We start from the raw sequence: 19,157 nt of genomic DNA, 5'->3' as shown, positions 1-19,157 counted from the left end.
GCTGATGAGTAGTAATTTTATTTTTATAATAATATATAGTTTTTTTATTATTTTATTATTTAATATATTATAATAGTTTATACTATATTTACTTTTAATAACATATATTTTTTTTAAACATATATTTCCTTTATCTTTTTTTAATAATTGTTTTTTTCTTTTTTTGAACATATATTAATTTATCCATTAATTTGATACTTTTTTAATAATTTACGTTTATAACTTTTTTTCTAAAAACTTAAGTACGTACTTGTACTTGATTTCTTTCACTGACATTCCGTTATAAGTTTTGTTAAAAACGAAGTTGTACTCAAAATAAAGTATTTATTTGGTATCATACGGGTTCGGTGGTTTTAATGAAGTTCACGTTTAAAAAAAAGGTACGATGATAAACTAAATCGTTCTAATGGTTTGACTTTCTAAACAACATGCTTTATTTTCAAATCACGTTTGTTTTACATTATCATTTACTCGGTTTCGCTTCAACGCGATATAAAAAAAACTAGTTGTATATAAAAAACAAAAGACAAAAAAAATAAAATAAATAAATAATTCTCAACAACACTGTTTATAAGCTTTGCAATTGTTTATATAACAAGTTGATGCCCCGCCCACATTGCGGGGCGATGGCCGAATAATTCTCATTCAATTAAAAAAAGACTACTATAATTTTGCTAGGAAAAAAAAACAAAAACGATGATAAGACCGTATTTTTGGGCTCAGGACAAAACTGTATTTTTTCAGGACTAATGAGCTAGTGTTAGGCAGCCCCTTGACACGGGAAAAAAATAAATCGAGTAAACCAAACAAAACAAAAAACCTTTATAGTTTTGCTAAAAAAACTAAAACGATGGGAAAAAACGTAATTTTTAACTGATGGCCAAATCATAATTTTAATTCGGGCATAAATCGTAAACTAAATGGACCAACGGGGGAGTGCCAGGAAGCTACCGGCACGACTGTAATTTTACTCTGGGGGCAAACTTGTAATGTCACCAGGAAAACAAACATAAACGATGGGGAAAATGTAAATTTAAGTTGAGGGCAAAATCGTAACTTGGTTGTGAGAAAAAAAAACTAATGGCAAAATTATAAAATTATACGGGGCAAAATCGTAATTTTAAACTGAGGGCAAAGTTGGAATTTTTAGTTGGGAGCAAAAGCGTAAATTTATTTTTAAGTGGGGGTAAAAAGATAATTTTGAACTGATGGGAAAATCGTAATTTTAAGGGAAAAAACTAATGACAAAACTGTAAATTGAAACGGGGCAAAATCGTAATTTTTAACCGGGGGCAAAATTGAAATATTTACCTGGGAGCGAAAGCGTAAATTTATTTTTAAGTGAGGGCAAAAACATAATTTTGAACTCATGGCAAAATCGTAATTTTAAAGAGCGGGATAAAATCGTAAATTTGTTAGGCCAATAGGGGAGTGTCAGGCAGCTGCCTAGCACTATACCTTTGCCGAAGGTCGAAACCTATTCCCGCCGACAGCCGACATTGTAGTTTGTAGTTGTTGAAAATAATAATAATAATAATAATAATAATAATAATAATAATAATAATAATAATAATAATAATAATATATTGTGAAAGTATATTATTTAAAATGGTTTAAAATTAAATAAAGTCGAAGAAATTATATTAGTTTAATTAACTCAAATATTTTTTTTTATAAAAACTAATATTAAAACACATCCTGGTTTTTTTTAAACACATCCTAGTTATAAAGTCAGAGTTTTTGACTCATAAGTCAAATTTGTTTCCAAACAAACTACCTACTGTCTTTCCTCTGTCTTTTCTTAAATAAAAAACATTTTTCTCCACATTAAATAATTGCATATTGAATACTTTAAACTTTTCCCACATATTATAATATATATTATTATAAAAGATTCAATCAATAATAAGCTTTACAAAATCATGGGTAAAATGGCCAAAAAGTTGGTCTTTCCCCTAATGACGGATGGAGTAAAGCTTAACATATATGGGTGGTATTTCGCAAAAGTTATCTTGGTAATATTATGTTACAAGAGGGAAAATTGAATCTAAAACTAGTTTCAAGTATAGAGCTAAGACAACAATCATATAAACATTTTATATTATGTATCGCTTTAATTTCGATACATAAAACGCTTTTCATCCGTCTTTCTTTCATTCTTTCACTGTATTTGAGTATCTTTTGTGTGTTATGTACAAAAGGTTACCCGCTTCTTTAAGTGTGTACTTTAAATAGATTTTGCATTAAAAGTGTCAGTTTTATTATATTGAGTTTGTATGTTATTCATGTGTAGATGCATATCAAGAAACAGCTAATCCCATATAAAAAGATAATCCACTTTTAATAATTGCATATTGAATACTTTAAACTTTTTTCCACAATCTGTTTGTTATATGTATTATATAAAATATTAAATCAATAATAAGCTTTACAAAATCATGTGTAAAATGGCCCATAAAGTTGGTCTTTCCCTTCATGTCAATGGAATAAAGCTATAATGCAAGCATGTAATTTACATGCGTGGTAATTTGACAATAATTATCTTAGTAATATTATAATATTAAAGCAATGATTAGATACAAAACTTAAGTAAACAACTACAACAATCGTATAAACACGTATACATATAACGGGTCTTTAATAATCTACGTACAAAAACTTATACGTTTCTTTTACTTGTCCATACTTAAAATTGATTATGTATTAAAAGAATACTGTTTTATCAGTCCATACTTAAAATTGATTATGTATTAAAGGAATACTGTATTATCATACACATAAAAGAAGCAAAAACATGTGTGTTGTACACATATCAATATTCATATCAACCAAGTATGAGTGTGTATATATGCATATGAAGAAACAGATAATCCCATAAATAGGATTTCTGATCCACATAGCTGGATTTAACCTGTAGCCTCCTGTATGTTTAATTATTGATGTCCTGTCTGCTACAATACAATACCATCTCTAATAATAATAATATATATATATATAAACACCCTCAGTCTCCATTTATCCACACCCTTCCTGGTAGCTGGATACCATCACTGAAAAGGTACCTTTCTTTAATCCTCCTTAATATTAATATATATTATATATATACACTTGTATGTACTCTTTGCTTACAAGGTTGAAGTTTCTGATCATCAGTAAAGCAAGAAGAATGGGAGGACATGATCATGTGGTGTGGTGGATGTGTGTTGTTGTGGTGTTAGCAATGGGGGATTTGGTCCTTGGAATGGCTCCGAGAAGGCCGGTAGCTGTGCCATTCGGTCGGAACTATGTGCCGACATGGGCATTTGACCATATCAAATACTTCAATGGTGGTTCAGAGATCCAGCTGGTGCTAGATAAATACACTGGAACTGGTTTCCAGTCCAAGGGCTCTTACCTTTTTGGACATTTTAGTATGCAGATTAAAATGGTCCCTGGTGACTCTGCCGGCACCGTCACCGCCTTTTATGTATCTTCACTTAACCTAACCACTCCCCGTCTCGTCCTCTTTTAAATGATAAGTTTGACAAAATAGTCTTACGCTTTTTTTCTTTTACAAAAAATATTATTATTAACTTTTTTCAGCCAATCAGAATCTTCACGTTGGTGTGACAGATTTCCATTTACATCGATCTTTCGACTAGATGGAAATCTGTTACGCCAATATTATAATTTTTTGGGCAAGAAATACTTGTGGTTGATTAAAATTTTTTAAAAGTCGAGACTATTTTGTTAAACTCGAAGTTTAACATAGCCATTTTGGTAATTTCCTCTTTTTAAGTGTTGTTTTTTTTATCAAAATGACAGCTATCCTCCCAAAACAACGAGCACGACGAGATCGACTTCGAGTTCCTCGGAAACCGGACGGGGCAGCCGTACATTTTACAAACAAATGTATTCACCGGCGGCAAGGGTGACCGGGAGCAACGAATCTATCTATGGTTTGACCCCACGGCAGCTTTCCATTCCTACTCCGTCCTCTGGAACATGTACCAAATAGTGTAAGTTAAAAATTAAAAAAAAAAAAAAAGTTAACGGATAATTAATGATAGTTTTGCTATTTGTGAGATTTACTGGACGCTGGATAAACTAAAATGAAGTTATGCAGGTTTTTTGTGGATGATGTGCCAATAAGAGTGTTCAAAAACAGCAAAGATTTGGGAGTGAGATTCCCATTCAACCAACCGATGAAGATCTACTCAAGTTTATGGAATGCAGATGATTGGGCAACAAGAGGTGGGTTGGAGAAGACTGATTGGTCAAAGGCACCATTTGTGGCTGCATACAAAGGTTTCCACGTGGACGGTTGTGAGTCGTCAGTAAACACACAGTTTTGTGCAACACAAGGCAAAAGGTGGTGGGACCAGAAGGAGTTTCAAGATCTTGATGCTTACCAATGGCGTCGTCTTCAATGGGTACGCCAAAAGTACACCATTTACAACTACTGCACTGACCGGAAGCGGCTTCCGGTCATGGCTCCTGAATGCAAGAGAGACCGTGATGTTTGATTGCATATTGGGTGGTTGGGTTTTATATATAATCTGCATCTTCCCTCTATTTATTATTATAATATATGCATTTATAAAGTGAGGATGGGATTTGATGATGTATGTATTCTATGGTGTGGTTGTATTCTTTCTAATATCTTTTTCAATACATTTTAATATTGTGTGGTGAATTTGATTTGTGTTATCTTGTTATATGCGAGTCAAGTAATCATGATAAGGAGCTTGAAAATTAATGATAAAGATTGCTCAGTTTAAGGGAATCGTGTGCAAGACAATTAGACAAATAAAAACAGTTGAACTATTTTGCATATGCATGTTATGTCCTTGTCTTCCTTTTTGTAATAAGATTGTGTTTTTGAAGATCTTATTATGCATCATTATGTTGGATAGTCCTACTAGTGTGTTGTTCACTTCATATTTTTGTGTTGTTCGCTTCATATTTTTGTAACCCTTTTAAATGTAAGAAGAACATTTTCTTTTTTTCTCGCGAGCTTTTTTATATTTATAACTCGTGTAATTGAGCGAACCTTTTATACCAAGCAAACATGTATGTTTGCTCGGTTTAAGATTTGTAAATTTCGAATCCCCTTTGGGCCTTTGAACCAACTATATAAATAGAACCGGCCATATTGTTATGCATATAAATATAACATTTTTATATTTTCAATACAAGTCAACAGTTTAACATTTTTTTTTCCTAAAAACACCGTTTAAAGAGCCAAACCAAACCATTTTTGTCTGTCTAACTGACCCAGCTAACACAACCGATTCAGTTTAGCTACTTATAATTACAACACAATATCTCTCTAGATTAGTTGCGAACACCTTCATATGTGTATAAAAGATACACAAGTTCAAATCTTATAACACCACGTGTTATGCATTAACGCCCCATGCCACTTGAGGTGTTTTGATTGGCTATTGCATTAATTCCACACACATATTCACACATACGAGATCAACGTGTGGCCACACTCACGCCTGAGCCCTTTACGCCATACTAACGCCCCCGGGGCGGTGTTTCACACCCTTTTGAGCTAATGTCACAATGGACGTTAAGCCATATCACTTAGCCTAACTTGAAAAATGGAATAACAAATTTTCTTTAAACCGCTTCAACCGCCCACTCGTATAAAAAATCCGGTCCAACCAGTATCGGTGCCAACCGAATCAATTCCCAATCCGACATGTATTTCGATCCGGTTTTAACAACATTGTCAAAACATGTAATTTGGGTCCTCCTTAAACAAAAAAAGAAAGTGAAATGGGTATCAACTAAAAGGGATTGTTGTCATAAACAAACATACATAAAACATAAAAGGGGAGGATCCATGATACACGAGAGAAACTGAGAGAGCATATATACATACATACAAACATTGCAGGGGTGGAGGGGGGAGAAGGGGGCTACCAAATGAAATAAATCCCTTTTTCAACATTCACTTTTCAATCTGCCTGATTTCTAACAACAATCTTGGGTTGCTCTGTTTCCTTGGCCCCATTTCCCTTTCTTCACAAAAGAAAAGGTCTCATTTTTATCATCTTTTCATCATCCTGTTCCCTATGCATTAAATAATCAAGAATCTTGATTTGATTTGTATTTTAATGTTTGTTTTTTGCAGGATATTTGGGGCCTTTTTACAGGAAACATTGCAAGGCCATGAAAAGAAACAGTCTTCCTCCTCATGGATTATCAAACAGGCAAATCAGCAATCATGAATCCCCTTCACTCCGTCTCTATCAAGTCTGGAAAGGAAATAATGTATGACTATTCTTCCATTTTTATTTATTAATTTATTCACATGCAAATGAAATGAATCAAAAAGGTTTTAAAATCATAATCTGGATATCAATGTATGACTATTATTTTTTCCACTTTTCATATATAATTTGGTGGGAATTTATTTAAATGATGCATGCTTGTTTGGTTAGATTCATGATATAGGATGTACAAATTTGACATTGCATTTTGAAAGTGATCATCATCATCATACTCAGTAAGTCCCTCCGATAGCAAAGTTAAGGTAGGGTCTGAGGAGGGTAAATGTAGACAGCCTTACCTCTACCCCGTAGGAATAGAGAGGCTGCTTCCAGTGAGACCCCTGGCTCGATAGTAGTTTTGCATCAAGCCTTGGACATAAGACACATAACACTTAGCAATCGGGACAAAGGCCGATTAGTGCATGTATCTCCTTGTCTTTCAGCTATCAACGCCACCACATGATGCATGATTAACCGGCCACCACCTTTTAACATTATTTTCACGAAATTAGTAAAATAACGTTAAAATTAGTGCAATTTCACTTTTGTCCCCAAAGGGCCCACACATATATACATTATATGCACACACCGCAAACGGGGCGTATTTTGAAAGTGATTATGTGATATGGAATAATCATAGTTATCAAAAACCCCCGTTTAATGCGCTGCGACTAGGCGCATTTTCCAGGCGAGGCCCATTAATTGTGCTTCTAGTTCCTAGGCGTTCGCTTTAGCTCTCCTGGCGCGCTAAATAGCGATTTACTCTGTTTTATTTAATGCATAATTATTGATCTGCTCCACAATATAATCAACATTATTGAATGAAGCAACTTTCATCCAGATTTCTAATCCCGTTTGGAACTTTCAAGTTTTGAAATTACATATGAATCTTCAAAATTTAGAACTTTTGGTACTAATTAGATGATATTAAATGTTATATAATAGTTTTTGTTTATTTTATTTAAAGAATAGTATTATTTTAATACATAATATATATTTTTTTTCATGTAAGTGTGCTTTTTTTTCTCAAGCCCTAGCTTTTTTTTGCGCTTTACGCCTAGGCCCCAAGTGAGACCTATGCACCTAGCGCCTTTGATAACTATGTGAATAACCAACATCAGATAACCAGCCTGTCAAAATGGGTTGCAAGTTATCGTGTTTCGGATTCGTAGTTTTGAAGTTGTGATGATCAAGATAATCATTATTGTGTGTTTGGCAAATTCTGACTATTAGATGTAAAATGACCCGAAATCCTAAATAATCGGATACAGTTTGTGGTTATTTTGTTTATCTTATATATATGTTGTTTTGTTGCAGATCTTTGCTTTAAGGGGCAGATTAATATTTGGACCTGATTCAGGGTCTCTTTACCTTACAATCTGCCTCATTGCGGTTCCAGTAATCTTGTTTTGCTCTCTGGTTTCTCAAAGTCTTGTGAAATACTTCCCCAACAATGTAGGCCTTATTTTGGTAGTTATTCCTGCTGTCCTCACTTTATATGTGAGTTTTTTTCCATTCTTCCTTTTATATATATATATATATATATATATATATATATATATATATAATATATATATATATGTTTGGTTTGTGATAAACAAATATATCAAAGCAAATGACTCGGTTACATTGTTCATAACCGCTGAAACTAAAAAGCACACATCTTTGTGAAGATGATGCGGTAACTCAAAAAGTATATATAAATAAATTTAGCTAAAAGAACGGGTGAAACGGGTCAAAGTCCATTTTTGACCTGTACTAATAATGACCCATTTCACCCTAAACCCGTTTTGACACGTTACTGACCCACCCATATTTCCAAGTCTAGATACAAGAGTGTAGACTTGTACAAAAAAAATCTCTTGGAAAAAAACGACAACGAAAACCGATCCGGTTTGAAAAGAAAACACCGGTTTCAACCCGACTCAGCCCGACCGTTTGGATACCAGTTCGTATTCTCAATCTTTGAAACTGGTTTATAAACCGAAGCGATTGTATAAAAAAAAAACTGTTTAAACCGTCAAAACCGGTTTTTTTGTCCCAAACCGGTTTATAACCCGGACTGAACCAGTTTAGCAGGTTCGGGGTTTGATCCTTGGGAAATTGGTTTTAAACCCGAACTGGTTTGAAAAAAAAAAACGGTTTGTTTACCACTTGAAAAACCAGTTCGGTTGGTAAAAAAACTGATTCGTACACCTCTACAAGAGTGGCTGTTAAAGCTGATCCAAATGTTTTGATAGAAAATACATATGAACCAACTTCATTGTTTGCCCAAGGTTTATTAAAACTTACTGATCTTCGTTAAATACTGCAGATTCTTGTCCTTATCTTCCTTGTTGCTGGAAGAGATCCCGGAATTATTCCCCGGAATCTACCTACTCAAGAACAAGATGATGACTGGGATGCATCTTCTAGCATGTCCTCTAATGGTTGGGGTGTAGGGCATAGTGGTAAATTTCTAGCACCTTCAAAAAGTGTTAATGTTAACGGGACGGTGGTTAGGGTCAAGTTTTGTCAAACTTGCTTGATCTACCGCCCACCAAGATGCTCACATTGCTCCGTATGCAACAACTGTGTTGAGCGCTTTGACCATCATTGCCCATGGGTTGGACAATGCATCGGCAGGGTATGTTCTTAAGTTCTTTACTAGTCGTGTAATTCGTCAAGATTTTTCCATTTCCTTTAGGGGGGGGGGGGGGGGGGGGGGCTTTGATGTGTGTTTTGTTACATCCAATTCCAAACACCTTATTCAAACGCTGAAAAACGAATATTGAATCACAATAACCAGATATTCAGTTCCAAAACGCACATCCAAACACCCCTTTAGTGTGTTAACATGGCGTTTAGTTCTTCTTTCCAAATATGCTTAAAGAAACGGTCAATTTTCTGTTATGCAATGTTCCTTCTTATATTCTTATTATATATAACAGTTTTTGAAACAAAAGAAATAGTAACGTTTTGTTTTTTTCTTCTTTATTTATTTTTTGGTTTGTGACTTTTTTTTGTATTTTACCCCCTCAACTTTAGTTATTGACATTTACATCCCTCACTTTTCTAATAACTTTGTAAATGTTATTTTAACCCCTTGGGTTTCTAAAGTTTCATGTTTACAATTCTTTAACTTAAATAACATTATTTCTTTACATGCTTATTTTTATGTACATGTTAGTATAAATGTTGGTTTACATTTCGACGTAATTTTTTACTTCAGAAATGAGTGAGGTCAAATATAATCCTTTTTCGTGCTTATTTTTATGTATGTGTTCAGTTGGTTTACGTTTTGACGTAAATTTGGTTCGGAAACGAGTCGGGTCAAATATAATATGTTTTCATTAGACGGTATAAATTCAAATTATTTTACGTTTCGACGCTGCCGCAACGTGCTGCGGGTAAACTTACTAGTTGTTACTATAATTGGAAAGTTGCCTGTCTAACTATACCAACTTGTGAATTTCAGAGGAATTACCGATCCTTTTTCCTGTTTGTAACCTCAACCGCACTCCTGTGCTTTTATGTTTTCGCCATCTGTTGGGTAAACATCATCATGACTATGCAAGAAAACGGTTCAAGTATCTTGGAAGCTATAGTGAAGTCCCCTGTATGCGGGATTCTTATAACCTACACGTTTACAGTTCAATGGTTTGTCGGAGGCTTGTCTGCATTTCATCTTTATTTGGTCATCACCAACCAGGTACCCTTTACATTCTTCACATCATCATAACTACAATTTGTTTATCCGAACATTAAAATTATTATTATTATTATTATTATTATTATTATTATTATTATTATTATTATTGTTATTATTGTTATTATTATTATTATTATTATTATTATTATTATTATTTATTAAAGAACAACTTGGTGCTACAGCACATGAAGCCTTTGATTTTCAATTTAATTACACCATTGCCATTATACAATGTGTATGTGTATTGACTAAGGGTAGAAATGTCATAAAAAGAAATGGGTCCACTCCTATTTTGCTTTCCTTTTTTCTATTTTGTTCTTTTCTTTATTTACTTCCTTTATTTCTTAGTTTCTTTTATTAAAATAATAATGGTTAAAAATGAATTTTAATATAAAATGAAATAAATAAAAAGGAAATTCTAGAAAAGTGGTATGAAAAATATTGGTTTTATATAAAGTGGTGTAAAGGACCGAACCTGTAAATTCGCACTCACATTTTTTGAAGATAACAATAATTGTTCTATAACTAAAATAATATAAGTATTTGTTTAAGTAAAATAATAGCAAAAATTTTTGTGTAATGTATTTTTTATGGTATCTGAAATTGATGTTTTAAATGGGTAATTGTTAATTAGAACAAGTTGGATGTATATATATGATATAATTGTTTAAAAATTGGTCTATACTGTTTGGTTCGTACACAGTTCCCCACTGCAACGGCCAACGGGCAGTGGGAAAATCCTAGTTTAAAAAAAAAAAACATATCGAAACACACACTAAAGCTGTGATTACTATGCAGACTACTTATGAAAATTTCAGAACCCGATACGAGAGGAGGAGGAATCCCTTCAACAAAGGATGTGCTCAGAATTTAAAAGAAGCCCTCTTCTCTAAAACGCCTCGTTCCCAGAATGATTTTCGTGCATTTATAAAGCCTGAAGCGTATTCCCAGTACAATAGTTCAAGATATTTTGGGAACGCGTTTAGCATGAATTTCTCTAAAAGAAGCTATGAAACAGAGAGTTCTGCTGATGGAACCGAGCTTGATCTTGAAAGATGTGAATCGAATCCAGTGGACCGTTCGAATAAATGGGCCGCTGCGCCCGATTTGCATAGATTGGCATCCAAGTTTATAAACGAAAATCCAACGAGAGATAAGGAAAAGAGGAACACGGGAATATGCAACCTATAGAAAGGGGAAAGAAGTAGAATAGGTGTTGTGGGGTCATATTCTTTATTGATTTTATTTAATCGGGTGCTGTAAAATGCGATGATAAGGTCGTTTGTGCGACTGGTTTTTTGGTGTCCCAACACTTGGTAATGAAAATAACGCAAAGCATTCTTATATGGGCGCGTTGGGGGGCTCTGGATTCAGTGACACTTTTGGCTCTCATACTATAAGCGGTTGAAGAAGTTAAACGAAAAGTGTCAATGTGCATGGTAGCGTATGAGATAAACCCGACTATGGAGGTGGTTGAAAAATCAAGAAGAGGCTTTTATGTTGTCTTCTACATAACTTTGTGCTTAACCCACCCTTGAATTCTCAGTCACCTATGCTTGCTTGCTTATCTTTTGAAATGTCCTAAAGTGTGTGTAAGGATGATTATCTATGGTTTGTGCTTGACTCATACATACATGTATTCATCAGTAAATATAATATAATGATTACTACCTATTTACAGGTTCTCCTTTGAAAGAATAAATAAATAAATAAATGCTTTAAGACCCTCCCTCCCTCATCTATGGACGAAAAATAGATCGGTTGTAGACTTGAGAATTCCGATTTTCACCGGTTAAATCGGTTGGCTTGTTTTAAACTTTAAAGACCTTACTACTGCCAAACAAAGGAATAGCACATGCATAAGTGCTTTGTACTTGTTATGGTCATTGTTTTCTGGTTCTTATAACCTACCGGTTCATTTACTTGGTTGGGTTCTAACAACTTGTAAGCAATGTTTTCATGACCGAGCCAACCAACCGGTCAGACCAGAAATTGTGTACACCAACGGCCCGGTTGATTACTTTGGAGCTGCTCTCGAATTGGTCGTTTGTCCGGAAAATGCTGGTTGAATGTTCTACCCCTTTGTTCCACATCCACACATTTATTTGAAATTGTGTACCATTTATGTATTTAAACTTTTAATTTAAATTCTTTATGACATTTAAACACGACTAGTTTGATAATAGGTTCGGTTAGGAATATAAGTTGTTTCCAAACCATTAAATCTTATAACTCATAGTTAAACAAACCTCCTTCAAAGCCGTGCGCATGAGCCATGAGTGTCTTAAGTGTCCAACCACACATTACTATTCTATATTAAGAAGGATGACCAATGCCCAAACCCTTCGAGGGCCCAAATTTTTTTAGTTTTGTATAAATGAGCTTTTGTACTAGTGGTTACTCTCTTGCTTAAACAACAAGAAGGCGTGAGTTCTAATTTTGGCGTCTCCAAATCCAAATTCTTTATATTAGCTTATTTTTTTGTTTTTAGTAGCATTTAATGCTTAATTTTGTCAACTGCGTATTTCTCATTAATTAATAAATTACTTCCTAAGGGTGTAAGGGGTGCTCACCTAATAGGTGAGTCCACTCTCTTACGCCCGACCAACCAGCTATTGCCACGTCAAGTCCCCTCTAATACTCCCCTAACACCCCATTTTGATGGCGGCACTCCCCTCTTAAGGGAGTTGGGTTTTTTTTTTTTTTTTGTAAAATTATGCATGTTTACAAATTAAAAAAATATTAATAAAAATAAAAATTAAATAAAAGACATTTCATTAAATTAAAAAAAAAATACATTCAAACTAGAAAAAAAAATACATTCAAACTAGAAAATATAAAAACAAACTACTCGTCGTCCGAATCAACTTCAAGGTGAGGCAAATCTAAACTTCCGAGATGCTCAACGAGATCGTGTTTTAGCCTCCAATGCGTGTCTTCGTCAATGAGCTCCGTATAGGCTGTATCATCGAAGACGGGTTCGACTGGAGGATCTTGAATATGTACCGGTGCTATCGCCCTTCCGTCGTCTTTTATAATCATGTTGTGTAAAATAAGGCACGTATACACGATGGACCTTATCTTTCTCACCGTTTTCGAACGCATTGGACGATTTAGTATTCCCCACTTCGACTTTAACACACCAAACGCCCGTTCCACATCTTTTCTTGCGGCCTCGTGTTGCCTCTTGAACTTTTTTTCATTCGGGTCGTGTGGATATGGAAAAGACTTCACAAACACGGACCAGGTAGGGTAAATCCCATCAGTAAGATAATACCCGCGTTTGTATAAGTGATTGTTCACTTGAAATGGACAATTTGGCGCCGTTCCGTTTCGTTGAGCAAGAAATAATGGAGATTGTTGCAGCACGTTGATGTCGTTTTGTGAACACGCAGGGCCACAAAAAGCATGCCAAATCCACAAATCTTGAGACGCCACCGCTTCTAACATAACCGTCGGGTATTGATGATCGCCTCTCATGTATTGTCCACGCAATTCTGTGGGGCACATTCTCCAGACGAAGTGTGTACAATCCAGACTACCCAACATACCAGGTAGATGATGCCTCTCCTCATGAGCCTGATACAATAGCGCGACGTCGTGGCTCGTTGGTCTACGTAGGAATTCACCGCCATACCTTTTACAGACCGTCTCGCAGAAATATTCAAGGCACTCACGAGAGGTCCTTTCAGACATATTTAAATACTCGTCCCCCTCGTCTGGTGGGTTACCGGTTGCAAGTTGTTTAATTGCCGAAGTAACCTTTTGCAACGGTGTAAAACTTTTCTTCATTCTCCCGTCTAAGCCTTCTTTAAACCACTCGTCATACGTTTCCACGTCACTAACAATTTTTAGGAACAAAGACTTGGACATACGAAATCTGTGACGAAAAGTATCTTCATTAAATTTTGGATTTTCATCAAAATAATCGGCCATGAGTGTCTCATGGCCCCCCTCACGATCTCGACGGACATAATTTTTTTTACTAGACGATGCCGTGTCTAGTAGCTCCGCTTGTTGGATGAGATTTTGGAAGAAAATTAAGCTACTATCGCTTGACGATGCATCTCCATCGTTGGGAAAGTCGGGTAGGGTAGAAAGAAACGGAAGCTTGGAATCCATTTTGTATTTGAAAGATTTGAGTTTGAGAGTTTTGGTGTGAGTTTGAGAGTGGTGAGTGTGGTAAAAAAATTGATTTAGGTTGGTTAAATATATATTGTTTAAAAAAGTTGAAATTTTTTTTTTAATAAAAATGACCGTTTGACAACGGTATTATTTCGAAAAATGTGCCAAACCACGCGGTAAGTCCTCGCCGGATGACCCCCCAGATTCGGGTCCCCGCTTTGATGGCGGCGGTGTTCCCGATCGGGGACAAGGGTCACCGCAACCCTTCCCCGAGAACGCCCCGTACACCCTAAAGTTAGCTAAAAATAACTATTTAAATTACATCCTCATAAATTTTAGTGATTGATGAGTTTATATTAAATGGAGATTTTGGAATATGGGCCAAGGTCAAAACTTTTTTTTGTGATTTTGAGAGACAGTTATAGGTGACTTATAAATAGTATCACCATCATACACCACTTAGACCGTGGGGCTTTGGTTGGGGCATGAGTTGACACGTGGAATGGGAGCCCCTCACAGTCTAGTGACATGTCCGCGAGGTATGACGGGGCGTAGGTTGGGTGCACCGCGTGGCAGATTATTAAAAAAAAAGGCCCGCTATGACATGGCGGGGTCAGCGAATAGAAGGCAGCCAGCTAGGATGTCACCCCCGCCCCACGCCCGGCTTGAAACCCAAGCCCCAAGGGCCACGCCCCAACCCAAGCCCAACCGGGGTGGTGACTTGGACGTTTTCCCCCAACCCAAGCCCCATACCCCATAGTCTTACATATGCTCTTTACTTTTTTTTTTCTTTTTTCTTATTATATATTTTATAGACACTCACCATTCGACATATATCGTTTGTTTTTCTTTTCTGTTTGTAAGTTTTTATATTTTATATATTTATTTTTCTTTTTTTATATTATACCACCATGTGTTGTTATGAGATATTTTTATTTTTGATTTCATATGAATTTTATTGGTTAAATATAATATTTTTTTATTTTAGAGAAAAATGCCCGAATAGTCCCTGTGGTTTGCTTCATTTTCACCTTGAATCCTTAACTTTTTAAAATTACAGTTATAGTCCTCAATTTTTGCAATTTTGTTCGTGGATAGTCTATAGCGTGGATAAGGGTTAGTCTTTTGGTGTTAAGTGGGTGTGAAATAACAAGATTGCCCTTACTATCAAATTAATAACTAAAAAGTTAAAAGAAATATAATTAATATTTTAAAATTTATGTGAGACCCACCCCACCCACTTCATATTCCTCACTCCTCCTCACCACCACCTTTCACCACCAATAAAGAATTGAACTTGCAATTCTGTGATTCACACCAATCAGACAATCGCGACTTCAAGCTACATTTTTTCACGATTTCGAACCTGCTTGAATCAATTCCAGCCAACGAATGATAAGTCGTTGCAGTCGTTGACGAACTCAAGAAGTTTCGGCAGCCGTTGTTTGCCTCCGTCAATGAAGATATTACTCTCGATGTCAAGCAGTTTCAAGCCCTAGGTAACGGTAACGGAGTTGAACTGAAACGGAAACCCTAGGTACTAACAATAACGTCCCTGACAACACCGACCTCATCCCCCTCCCACCACCACCACACCATGCAAACAAACCGCCACCAGCACTCCACCGCTTCACCTCATCTCCACTGTCTTAAAGCAATCCATACGTCGCCGAAGCCACAAGCAAATCCTTCAACTTCTGCCTCACACCACCATCGACAAACACCAAACATATCACCGGATCACTCACTTTCACCATTGATTTCCGCCCCTAATTTCTGACTTCGACTTTGAATTTTTGGTTGAACTTGAGGTGTTGCAGACAAAGAACCATGGGCCAACCATCTGATTTGGACTTTGAATCTTAGTGAATTTTTGTTTGAACTCATTGAGTTTTATGGATGTGGTGGTTTAATTGTGGTGGTGGTGGTGGTGGTTTAATTGGTGTTGCAGACAAAAAACGAGAAAGGTAAAAGAGGGGGCGGGTGTAACACCCCGTGTTTCCGAAAGTCAAAGTCAAAGTCAAAGTCAAAGGAAGAAAAGATCGCTAATTGCGATTTGTCTCTCTTTGCTCAATCCCTATTTGACTTCTTTGACGGTAGTTAGTCTATTTTATGTTTACGTTAGTTGTATTGTGTGGAGTAATTAATTACAATCGAAGTAATCAAAGTGTATTTCTCGATGCGAATCGCTTTACGACTGTGAATAGTAGGAAGTAACAATGCGATAAAGTCAATTAATCAGTAATCGAACTAATCTAATCATCATCGAACTCAAAACTCGAATTACGCGAATTTTGGTTGTTATTAAACGTGTGTGTGTGTGCCTTATGTGTTACTTGTGCATGTTTACTTTATGTTATGTGTGGTAATCAATCGAAACTCGAATCGATTTACCCAATCGAACTCAATCGAATTATGATAATTGGTGGAGAAGAGACAGTGCGAGATATAGATGCTTGTATGTTGATATAGTAGTTGGGATTAAAAGTAATTTGAGTAGGAAACTCTATCGTATTCTCATCAATCGCAATCGAGATCAAAGTATCAAAAATCGTCGTACCGGACACCCGAATTAGGCGACTGATCGATCAGGCTACCAGCCGATCGAACAGCCAGCCGATCGGACTGCTGTCCGATCGGACAGGCTGTCCGATCGTGCATACCGACCGATCGGCCAGCCTTTACCTCTTTTGGCATCCTATAAATACCCCTTGTCACTCTTAAACTTTCCACTTTTGGAAACCTCTGTCCGACCAACTCGTGCTCCCCTCTTTTTCTCAGATTTCTCCCGATTCCGGTAAGATTTCGTCCTAAATCTTGTACTTTCTTGATCTACACGCACTCCTACACCTTTCTATCTTTCAAATCTTAACTTTTAACCGTGAAATCATCAAGATTCAAGTATTCTAGGATGATGTCATCATGGGTTCTTGAAGAACTTCATGTTTTGGCATCAATCCACCAAGAATAACTTGGATCTAGCCGATTTCCACATAAACAAACAAAGATATGTTATAGATCTAAACATTTACACGGTGAAAAGGATTGAAAGATGGTTTTCCAACTTTCTTTCAACTCTTTTACACTCAATGCCTTCAAAACCAATAGAAACGGAGCTTGTGCCGACTTGCTAATCATTCCGGTGGTTGCATGACTCAAGATCCGGATTCTATCCACGAGGTTCACCAATTTCGGGTTAAACGTTAAACTCCGTTCCGAACAGTTCACCGGCCGGATTTGGGTGATTCCTGTCCGAACAGGAGAAATAAGTAAGAACGGGGGTTCTATGGTTCGACTCGTTGTCGAAACACCTCGATATAACGACAAACAATCAGAACTACCAAGTGTTAGACGAACAGGCTGATCAGGTCAGGATGCTGACCGATTAGACTGCTGTCCGAACGGACAGCCAGCCGATCGGCTAACACATGGTCCCACAATTAATCAATTTATTTTGAAGACTAGTATTGAACGAACAGTTGTTCGATCGGACTACCGTCCGATTGGATTACTCTTCGGATCATGAGATACTATACTTCAACCCTTAGTCGATTTTCAACATGTTCAATGCACTAGGAGTGCCACCCGATCGAACAACCGTCCGATCAGGTGACACCCTGCTGAGAACTCATCTTGCTAAAAGTACCTAACCGATCGGGTTGCCGGCCGATCGAACGACCGTCCGATCGACCGACCTGAATGGTAAAGATACTTCGATGTTTTCAAATGCTACAACGAAAACTTCAAAAGTCAAGCCATCATAAACAAACACATCCTAGGAAGAAAGAATCCACTCGAACAGCCATCCGATCGGCCTACCGACCGACCGGACAACTGTCCGAACGGACTGTCAACCGAACGGTCAGCCGTCCGATCGGACTACCGTCGATCGACCAGCTGTCCGACCCTCCAACACTTGTTTTCCGTTTTACACATTGCTTATCGTTATGCTATCAAACTATTTAGGCTAACCCTACTCTCAAGCGCTCCCTTCAATCCATCGACCGCTGTGAGTATACTCGATCCCTTTTTGCTTTCAGCACTTTTGGGTGTTACATACGTTACTTATACGAAATCACATCGAACACACTACGCAACATTTTGAACGCTAACCGTTACCACACGTATTACGTGAATAAATGAATGCTTGTTGTTATGTTTACACGTGGAATGGTGTCTACCTGCCTTAACGACGATAGTACTATAGTTTGGACTCAGCACCCGTTCACACGGGGGTTCTTAAGGACAATTACTTGCATGGATTACAGTGGTAATCATGTATTGCGAACTGCCTCGGGCAGTCAACCCGCAGTCATTGGTATCGATAGATCCATGTCGATAATTAACATGCTTCGTTTTCCTCTGTGTACGTGCTGGTTATGCGTAAACTATTTCGAACTCTATTATGCTATTATCAAACTTGTATGCTCACCTTTACATTCTATGTATTTACTTTATTTTAACGTATGTGACAGGTGTTTAAGATGCTTATCTGCTAGGAAAGCGAGGCTAGAATAAAGCTCTAGAGCCCAACAAATAGTTGTCTGTAGTGGTCAAATTAAGGGTCTCTAGAAGCAGATAAACAATTGCTGTTTATTTAAATCTGAGTTGTCGGAACAGAATGTTTGCCTGGATTTTTTATCTGTAATAATTTATTTTACTGTTTGAGATACGGTATGGGACGTATTATTTAAATTGAATAGTAATGATAAATGTTATGGAAACTTCTGGACAATCTGTTTCATTCAGTGCCATGCCCCGATGATTCCGCCATCGGTTGGGGTGTGACAGCGGGTGTGGGTGTGGGGATAAGGTGGGCCCACTATTTTTTTTAATATTATAATTGGTTGAGAGTTTTAATTATTTTTATTGATAGTAAGGTTAATCTCATCATTTCACACACACTTAAAATCAAAAACTAACCTCCATCCACGCTAGGGACTATCCAGGAATGATTGTAAAACTTAAAGACTATAGTTTATAGCTGTAATTTTATAAAGTTAAGGACTAAAGGTGAAAATGAATCAAATTACGGTAGGGCTGTTCATGAGCCGAGCCGAGGTAGAGTAAGCTCA

General features: G+C 36.5%; 2 protein-coding genes across 4 annotated transcripts; both read left to right on the top strand.

Annotated features, from left to right (window-relative positions):
* Positions 1–2,826: 2,826 nt before the first annotated feature.
* LOC110865209 (probable xyloglucan endotransglucosylase/hydrolase protein B) lies at positions 2,827–4,745 on the top strand. The gene is made up of 4 exons (XM_022114433.2): positions 2,827–3,058; positions 3,154–3,466; positions 3,805–3,998; positions 4,106–4,745. The coding sequence occupies exons 1-4, from the start codon at positions 2,940–2,942 to the stop codon at positions 4,503–4,505; spliced, it is 1,026 nt and encodes a 341-aa protein (XP_021970125.2). The 5' UTR covers positions 2,827–2,939; the 3' UTR covers positions 4,506–4,745.
* A 1,074-nt stretch (positions 4,746–5,819) lies between these two features.
* Positions 5,820–11,301, top strand: LOC110865210 (probable protein S-acyltransferase 7). 3 transcript variants are annotated; one of them, XM_035974504.1, is made up of 6 exons: positions 5,820–6,031; positions 6,128–6,267; positions 7,584–7,721; positions 8,581–8,892; positions 9,724–9,957; positions 10,756–11,301. In XM_035974504.1, the coding sequence occupies exons 2-6, from the start codon at positions 6,166–6,168 to the stop codon at positions 11,146–11,148; spliced, it is 1,179 nt and encodes a 392-aa protein (XP_035830397.1). In that variant the 5' UTR covers positions 5,820–6,031; positions 6,128–6,165; the 3' UTR covers positions 11,149–11,301. The 3 variants fall into 3 exon arrangements, with proteins under 3 accessions (XP_035830397.1, XP_035830396.1, XP_021970126.1); XM_035974503.1 differs by having other exon boundaries at positions 7,584–7,736; XM_022114434.2 differs by having other exon boundaries at positions 7,584–7,766.
* The last annotated feature ends 7,856 nt before the right edge of the window (positions 11,302–19,157 follow it).

Source organism: Helianthus annuus, chromosome 6 (assembly GCF_002127325.2).
Source record: "Helianthus annuus cultivar XRQ/B chromosome 6, HanXRQr2.0-SUNRISE, whole genome shotgun sequence".
Taxonomy (NCBI): Eukaryota; Viridiplantae; Streptophyta; class Magnoliopsida; order Asterales; family Asteraceae; genus Helianthus; species Helianthus annuus.
Note: the sequence above shows the minus strand (reverse complement) of the source record. Positions and strands in the feature narration are given on the sequence as shown.